This window comes from Camelus dromedarius, chromosome X (assembly GCF_036321535.1).
Source record: "Camelus dromedarius isolate mCamDro1 chromosome X, mCamDro1.pat, whole genome shotgun sequence".
NCBI lineage: Eukaryota > Metazoa > Chordata > Mammalia > Artiodactyla > Camelidae > Camelus > Camelus dromedarius.
In genome coordinates, this window is record NC_087472.1 from 28,444,228 (window position 1) to 28,454,054 (window position 9,827).

The 9,827-nt window shown below is 34.4% G+C and overlaps 1 protein-coding gene across 1 annotated transcript in view; it reads right to left on the minus strand.

Moving 5' to 3' along the window:
• LUZP4 (leucine zipper protein 4) overlaps positions 1-9,233 on the minus strand; it is a 195,386-nt gene extending 186,153 nt beyond the window's left edge. Inside the window, 4 exon segments of the mRNA XM_031446599.1 lie at positions 5,379-5,538; positions 5,540-5,826; positions 8,360-8,475; positions 9,200-9,233. Of these exon segments, the coding sequence (XP_031302459.1) occupies positions 5,379-5,538; positions 5,540-5,826; positions 8,360-8,475; positions 9,200-9,233 (597 nt within the window).
• Between the last annotated feature and the right edge of the window lie 594 nt (positions 9,234-9,827).

The window sequence follows — 9,827 nt, forward strand, 5'->3', positions numbered from 1 at the left end:
AGTTTATACCTACATGTGGTCAATGAAACAAACCAAAGCATAATCAAAACATTCCACTCAAATGCTAATTGGCCCAGATTATGCCACAATTAAATTGGTTTCAGTGCATCCAGTTATATGTAGCTGGTGTTTGGTGGTCCAGTTGTTTTCTATATAAAGTCCTAGCTACATTTATAGTTTGCAGTTCGGTTTGGTATTAAGAACCTCACAAATATTATAGCAGCCAAGAAATCTGTAGAGCCAATAGATTATAAAAGCACAATAACACATGGTATCCTTAAAAGCTAACGTTTACAAGTCAGATATTCCCTTGTTGGAAAGTTCACGTTTCGGTTGGAAGCATATATTAATGCTATGTTAGTAGACATGCTATTGAAGTCTGCCTTGAATTCAAGATGCGTGTGTGCCTAATGGCAATGACTCCATGAGTTAACAGAGCCTCACATACCCTCATCCCATACTCTACTGGCAACACTCGTTAACATGGTTCTTGCCAAGAAGTTAAGAAAGATAAGAATGCCACTAGAATGTGGGTATAGTTTATATGGAAATGAGTGGCAATCTCAGCAGAGACTGTCCAGAAGCTTAATTAGGTGGTAGAGAAGCCAAAGTTGGAGAAGTGAGAATAGGAGTCATGGAAATACAGGAAAAATGGGTAGGAATTAGAACTGGAAACTACTGGAAGAAAGGAATTTGAGCTAATGTGGTTATTTCTAAAATAAATTGGTCAATGCCATTTCCTTCCTTAAAGTCTCTCAATAGTTCTGCATTGGCCTCAGTAGAGAATCCTTACTCCAGCATGGTGCATGCTCCATGATCTGGCTTCTGTCTCTACCTCTCCACACTCATCTCTCAACAGTTTTGCCCACATACTTTACACTTGAGGTCAATGAGTTTCAAACTATTTTTTAAAGTGAAAGAACCCTTAGTTCTAATAAAATCTTACTTGGTATCCCAATGTGTAAAATACGGAAAAGCAAAACTGCCTTCTTTGGCTCCTGAGGCACCTCTTCACAACCCCCAGAACTCTGAAGTACACAGTTTGAAAACCACTAGAGTCTGGCCAAATGAAGTTAATAGCAGTTTACCAAATATGCCATGCTTTCTTTCACTTCTAGACTTTTATACATGACGTTTCCTCTGACTGGAATGCCTTTTCCACCTTTTCTGCTTTTCTTACTCTTACTTGGCCTCTAGGACTCAACTCAAGCACTATCTCCTCTAGGATGCCTTCCTTGGACCCATCCCCTCAGCTGGTATGGGATTCCCTCCCCGGTGCTGCCACAGTACCTTGGGCACACCTCTGTCTCAGTATTTATGTTATGCTTCTCTCTACCCACCCCCCCTTTTTCTCTCCCTTCCTTCCTTCCTTCCATTCTTCTTTCTTTCTTTTCTTTCTTACTTTCTTGGAGTAAAGATTCTTTCTCAAGTACATAGCACATTTCTGGCATATAATAGGAGCTCAATAACTGCCAAATGAATAAATGAAATACTACAAAGAAGAGGACTAAGAAAAGGTCATTGAATTTGACAACAAATAAAAATTTTTGATGGCAAAATGTAATAGAATGGTAGGAACTAAAGTGAAATTCAAGACATAAATGGACAAACAGAAACACCTGTGAGGTTTTAACTATCTCTGGAAGCTTCTTAGGGATTTTGCTCCTATTTAAAAAATATTCATATTTGCCCCTATGTTCCTATGGGCATTTCTCACTTCACATTGAAAATCCCTTCAATAATGAATGAGTGTGTATATATACATATATATGTGTGCTTATATATACATACGTGTATAATGATCTGAATCTGAATCAGAATCTGAATCATATAAAATTAATTTGAGTATAAGAACTTTTAAGAAGTCATGCATTTTTTAAGTTATCATGTTAATATGGCCATAATGAACATCTGGTGATTATAATGAATAATTTGATATAATCATAATCATAATAAAGTAGTAAGAACTCCAATTTATAGAATGCTTATCACAATCCAGTCTATAGCCTAAAATGTTTACAAATATTTAAATTAATCATCACAACAACCTACAAGATCAATATTGTTCCCATTTTATAGCTGAGAAGACAGGCTCGAAGGGATTTGCCCACAGTTCCTCAGCTACCACATTTCATCAAATCTAAGATACCACGATTGTAAATGTACTGTTATTTTATGTATCAATGAAAAGATTTTAAGTTCTTAATTTAACTATGATATACCATTGAATGCAAGACACTTCTTGATTTCAGAGATAATAAAAAATTAAACAAAATATGTCTTAAAATTGATCAAATATGGTATTAAGTGGTAGAAATATGATTCCATCCAAGTGTGAATCTAAAGTCCCTGTTATTAACCACTAAACCATAATGCTTAGATCTCTTTAGCCATCTCATAGATGTCCTTCTTTCTAATCTCATTTACAAAGGAAGAAAATTAAGACTTAGAGCAGGGGCGGTGACTTGCTCATGGTCAAACACACAGCTACTAAGTGGATTAGCCAGGCAGGGAAGTCAAGTCTCTGAGACCCAGACTAGATCTCTTTACAGTATACCACATTGCCATTTAAGCTTGTCTGTCTTTTCCAGTAGGTAGAGGTATTGGAAGAAATACCAGAGTGTCATGGTAGGGATAAGTATTAGGTGTTTCATGTAAGAGCTAGCTCTATTAAATTTCAACTAAATCCTTATGTCAAATACATGTGTTATGCATATGGAAGTGTCCAGCAAAATAGAGTTAATTGGCTTAATCAATAAACTATTCACTTCATTTCTTGTAATTGCTGTGCATAGATCTTCAGTAAATTAATAATAAAATAAGGACAATATCCTGGGGATTCAATGGTTGTAAATGATTAAAATAATACATTCTACTAATAAGTTTCCTTTGTATCATCCTTTCTTTCTCACTTTTGTCCAATGCCAATTTAGAAGCTAAATAATATAAGTTAGGATGGGGAGTAATGGAAGATGAGCAGGAAACTTTTGCAAGAAATAAGGCTGGAAAAACTTGATTTGTGAAGATACATATGATATACGTGGCTTCTTCCTACATTTGATGTTGGTAAACAGGTCTTAAAATGTACTAATAATCATCAATATAAGTAGATGTCAACAAGGACTGCAGAAGGAAAGCCTATTCAAATGAAAAGCTGTACAACCACACAGATTCCCTACTATAAAGTTGAACATGCTGATACTTACCCTTCGAATCATGTTCCTTGGGTAATTTCTTTGCTGCATTTTTTTCCGTAAGTATTCACTCTTCTTTTTCGTTGCAAAAGTCCTGATATGAATCATAAATGTGATATGTTAAAAAGCAATCTTTTATTGGAAAGAATTATTATTTGGACTGTATGTTTTCAAGCAATATTGTTTTATTATACAAATTTAAACATCTGATTTAAGACTGGGTATTAGATGTAGTTAAAATCCAGAATAGTGTTTTGATAAGTGATTTTTAGCTTGTAAATTATTACTTACTATGTGCATAACAAAGGTCAGAAGTTAACCAGGCATATGGCTGAATATTTTTGTTTAAAAATTTTTTTCAGGAATGATGTCAGCAAAGATGGCTGTTGTGGACTGAATGTTTTTGTTTTGCCCTCCCAAATTCATATGTTGAAGCCCTAATTCACAATGTGATGGTATCTAGAGGTGGAGACTTTGAGAGGGAATTAGGTTTAGATGAGGTCCTGAGGGTGGGGTTCCCATGATAGGATTAGTGTCCTTATAAGAAGGAAATGAGACCAAACCCAGGAAGCCAGGAAGAAATCTCTTACTAGAACCCACCCATGCTGGCTCAACTAAATGGAATCAGAAAAATGATGCATGAACAAAATATGAATATCAACAAAGTGATAAAAACTATAAAAAAGAGCCAAACAGAAATTCTGGAGCTGAAAAATACAACTGAAGTGTTCAACAGAAGACTGGATTAAGCAGAAGAAAAGAATCTGCAAACTTGAAGAAAGGTCATTTGAAATCGAGTCGTAGGAGCTAAAAGAAAAACAAACGAAGAAAAACGAAGAGAGCCTAAAGGACTTATGAGACATTATCAAGCAGGCCAATAGATACATTATGAGAATCCGAGAAGTTGTGGGGGTGGGCAGAGAGCTTATCTGAAGAGGCGAAAGCAACCCAAATGTCTATCAACAGATAAATGGATAAACAAAATGTGGTATATACATACAATGGAATATCATTCAGTCTTAAAAAGGAAGGAAATCCTGTCACCTGCTGCTCCATATGTGAACCTTGAAGACATTATCCTAAGTGAAATAAGCTAGTCACAAAAAGACAAAAAATGTCCAATTCCATTTACAGGAGATATCTAAAGTAGTCAAATTAATAGAAACAGAAAGTAGAATAGTAGTTACCAGGGGTTGGGGGAGGAGAGAATGTTAAACATATTTTAATTTTTATTTGTATACTGTTAATATAACTAAGGTGGGACCTTTAGCATTAAAATAGTGCCTACATCAGACGTTGTCTATATATACAATAACCCACATATATACGTTTTGGAAATAATTTTTTTAGCTGAGATCAGCAATTCTATGCAGTTAATATGAGCTCAAATATTTGACTAGACATTTATAGGCAATGTGAACTAAAGGCAATCACTGAGAAATTTAAACTAAAAATAATTTTTTACTCAATTACCTAGCCAATCACAATAAAAATGTCTTGTGGTTTTTGAAACTAAAACAATCTGCAATACTATTAAATTTTTCTGGTTCTTTTGTCAGCCAAACAGTTTTATAAGGCCATAGTGAATATATACAATATTCAAAATACATTTGGAAGGTTAGGGTTGCATCTATGCATAAAGAAGCATTCTCTCCTATGGTCTGATTTGTGGAAAGCAGAAAAGCTCAGCTGCTCAAAGATATGTCTATCATTTGCCTGCTGAGGACTCTCTGAAGACTCTTTAGAAAGGAGACAGAGGAGGGAAACAGAAATTCATCATCAGAGATTATATATTATCAATCTAGCAATAGTTTGTTGTTAAATTGGCTAACCTAGCAGATTGGAAAGTTCAGAGGGAATGGGACACTGAGTCAATATATTTTGATTGTGGAGAAGGCTCAGTAGGAAAGACTGAGTGCATTGGGGCTCTTCCAGGGAAGCTGACCTAGATGGAACAACTTAATTAGGGTAATTGGAAAACTGGATGATAGCTAGAGGGCATTAGCAAGTTGAAAGAATATTGATGCTATGTAAATATCACCTCTATTCTATTAATGTCTTTGTTCCAGTTCAATGTCTGTTACAACAAATATATATTTATCCCTGAAAATATAGATATATAAAGCATGCCTTTACATTTTCACACCACTCAACACATTGTACTAATAATTGAATATTCATTACATTTTTACCTGTCAAATTCAGACTCAATTCCTACTGGTGAGTAGCTTCGATATCTCCTTGATTGGTCATGAGATCTCTCTGATTGACCATAAAATCTCCTTGATTGGCCATAAGATCTCTTTGCTAGGACATGAGATCTCTTTAAATGGTCAGGAGATCTCTCTGAGCGACCATAAAATCTCTTAGAGTGGCCACAAGATCTCCTTGATTGGCCATGAGATCTTTCTGTGTAGCTACGAGATCTCTCTACTTGGCCACGATTTCTCTCTGATTGACCATGAAATCCCTCTGATTGGTGATGAGATCTCTCTGCTCGGCCACGATATCTCTCTGATTGGCCTCGAGATCTCTCTGAATAGTACCGATTTTTTTCTGATTGGCTTTTAGATCCTTCCAATTGGTGTTGGTTTCTCTCTCCTTGGGCCTTAGAATTGTCATTGCACTTATCCTGCAAAGAACCACAATTCTGCAAAACAAATGAAATATATACCCCATGATTTCATTAAGTCATAGTGATATTTTGTCAACACCATTTTTTTGGGCAACGTTTTTTAGAATTCCACTGCCCCTACTTTTATAGACTAAACATTTTTTAGAACTAATTTGTAGAAAGATTTGATGTCTCATGTCATCAGTGCAAAGAATATTATAAAATGTTAATAAAATGTTTTAAATATGGAAAATTAGTTGCTTTGTGCATTTTGAATACATTTCAAGGTTATGCTCTACCTACCATTTTCTGGATCTATATTTTACCTAAAGAAACAACAGATTCTGTGACTTTATAGTTGAGAGACAGAATAGTTAATAATATTTTGTAGCACAAAACCTTAGAACCAAAGGGAAGTGTTCAAAATCACACTATTTATTCTTCATCTGTTCAGGATCATTGAAAAGAAACTATCAACTAACACAACATTGTAAATAAACGATACTTCAAACTGAAAAACTAAAAGAAACTATTTATCTCCTCCACATAAATTAATACTTAATTCTAGAGAGAAAGACAAATAAGTGAGGGGATAGGTAGCTATAAAGAAAGCAGAAGGTAGGCTTAAATACTGTTCAAGTAAATTGGCCTGGCAACAACTCAGTCATTCTACCTTTTCAATTTTTAAATCAAAAGGTCAGTGGAGTGAGTCAGTCAAATGGAAATAATGAGACAGTTGACAAATGTCTATGAGGCTACATAAATGTAAGTTGACAAAGTCATATGGACCATGCTAAGAAATCAAACATTCCACTAGCAAATATTGCCTGGCAAACAAAACATGTCCTAGATCTGGTATTGTGACTTTCCAGTATAACACTACCAGAAGCTGAAAGCAACTGTAAAAAGGCAGGGGAGGTATTGGTATAAAGAATATTATTCACACAAAACTTTAATAAAATAAAAAACATGACAAATCTGTTGCTTTGCTAAAGCATAAAGCCCTAGTTACTCTCGTTTTCTACTGTAAAACATAAAACTAGGGAGATTGTGTGGAATGCACATGTACCTCTTATCTTTTCTAAGTGACTAATGTTGGGAACACAGCGGGTCAGCAGGCAGGATTAAGACCTATCTCCTAAAGACCCATATGCACCCAAGTACTGTTCCAAGGGAACTTACAGTCTTTTTACAAATGTTTATATAAGAAATAATTTCATCAAATTGGATACTACAGATTTCTACCTTTAGAAACAACAGAAACTATCATAAACGACAGAAATTTTCCTTATAAACAATAGAAACTATCAAAAATTGTGTTGAATAAATACAATTGTGTTCTACTAATATTATGATTAAATCTTGTGAAGTACAAAACAGGTTTATTAGAATTTCAAAGCATGATTAAAAACTATAATTGTTATTCAATTTATTGGTAGATAATTAAATTTTAATATATTTCTTTATTGCAGAGTACTTTTTTTCCCAGTGAGTTCTGCTATAATGACAGTCTCAAAAGTATTAGAACTAGAAAGATGCTTTCAATTTGAAAATACTGTTTTACAATATTCTCAGATTATTTATGCATCTCAGACTGTAGCAGATGTAATCTCATGTCCTTTCCAGACTTTATCAAAAACCTCCTCATCTTACAGATTAAATGCCATCTCCTCCATCAAACTTTCTCAAGTTCCCCTAATCAGAATAAATTACTATATCCCCACAATATATAACTTATACCCTATTAGAACATGTACTGCAAACTGTGTGGCATTAAATTTCTACCTTATCTTTCTTTCCCACCATCACATATAATATTTTAAGCAGGGCTGTTCTGGTACCTTGTATAGTGCCTAGAGTAGACACTTAATTAGTGTTTGCTAAATCAATTCTCTAAATAGTTGAAAATGCAACATGTTCCCTTCCCCTTCCCCAGATCTGCATTTACATAATTTGGCAAAAATGTTTTACACTCCCAGAACCACCATTTTTCACTAAATGACTACATAATACTTTAAGAAGCATCAGTTTATAGGCCACACTAAAACCACTGCATCAATATTAACTTATGAATCTAGATATGAACACCTCTCAAATTTTGTCCAGTGACTGCTCATCTATACAAGTTTATAGGTGATGAATTTACCACCATAAAATGTACAACTATAGTAAGTCCCACCTGTTGGTTTCAGAGTCTATGTCATATACTATGTCATCTGTTTTTATACTAAAACTTAAGATCAAGGACTCTTTTCAGATGAGGACTAAAATGAGAATGATTATACAATACAAATCATGAAACCAATAATCTATTTTGGCATCTTATAAATTCAAAATTTCTAGCAATGACTGAAAATAGCAAAAATTAAATGTTTATTAAAACAATTACAGGGAAAATCAATAATATTTTAATTTAAATTATGTTCAACACAAAATGGGGGAATACTAAGAAACAATCCCTGCTCTTGATAGAATTTAAAATAATCCTTAATATTAAGAAATATATTAAATTTAGCACCTTTACATTGGTTAATTCTTGGTATTTATTTACCTGCTTAATTAAAGGTTGCCTGTTTAAAGGGCTTTGTCCAAACTTGAATCCAAAAAGTTCTTGGTTTGATTTTATACCATTTCTTTCCTCATCATTGTTTCTGAATCTTGAATGTCCTTCAAAAAATAATTATTTTCTGTATTTTTAGTCAGCAAATACAATGTATCTTTCAGAAGTATTATCTGTGATCTCATTCTTTTAGAGCTATGCACTAGGTTTTGCAAAACTTTTGATATTCCATTAGTCTGACACCATCTGAGAGTCTCAGTGAATTCTAGAACAGTCATTGCCATACTATTTCTTTCTGCATAACTTAATATGGTAGAATCCGTATAAAATACCTCAAATTTAGTTTCATATGCCACCAAAGTTGGGACATTATCTGAAATTAATTGAAAGAATCCTCTAATAGGAAAAGGAGAGATGGAGAGAAACTCTTTTGTATTAACTATGTGAATATCTACCTCAATCGTCTGCTTTCCTTTGGGTGTAAAGACAGCTTAAGGACTGATCAAAGAATGTGTATCTCTAAAAGCCTCACAAAGATCAATTTTATCTTTAGTTAGAAACACAAGAGTGGGCCACCTCACCATCCTTAGCAGCTTTGCCCCTATAATAACCACCGTCCCTCCTTTTCTTAGAACCCACTAAGCCACTGAAGGATTCAAATAAGAACTATAATGAAGCCAGGTAGGCAGCTGTCAGGGGCTTAGAGTACCCACAATGTCAAGATGGTTCCAACCTGTTCACTAGACCGTGGAGATCCTTAATTGTTGAAAAGACTTCTCTACTACGGCAATGTACAGTATGTTAATATTAAAATATGCACCCTGCACTGACCAATGTGTTTAGGGATATAAAGGACTTTCTTCATGTTCTTCTGTACTCTCTTTGCCTTATAGCATTTGTTTTCTCAAAATGTGGGTGCCGTAGGGTCCAGGTTATTGACCATGCTCTTAACCCTCCTGTATTGCCTCCTGAAAGTGGAACTGGATCATCCAGAGAGGCCTATGAACAAGTACAAAACATTTCTCATTCTTATCCTGCTCTCCCTTAAGGAAGTAACTGATACAATTAAAAATTTTTTTTTTCATTTGTCATGGCACAAATTCTTACCAATCTTCTATGCATATATTTCCAGGAAAGATAAAACCAGTAACATGACACAACTTTAGAACACATTCCAAGTTTGTGAATTTGCTTACCCAGTTCCTCACAAACATTTCAGACTCTTTACCACGTGTTTTTTTTTTTTTTGTATACTTTACCTCTCTCCCAGTGATGCTCTTCAGCATTTGATTGCTGTCCTGAAATTAAGTAATTTTTTTTATGGTTCTCTGTCCCAGTCTTTCTTTCTTCAGTGCTTGTATCTGTTATCTTTCTAAGAGTTATAATTTCATCTGTATTAGAAAACACATAAAATAAGAAGACAATGGAAAAAGCTGAATTACAACAATGTATCTCAAGA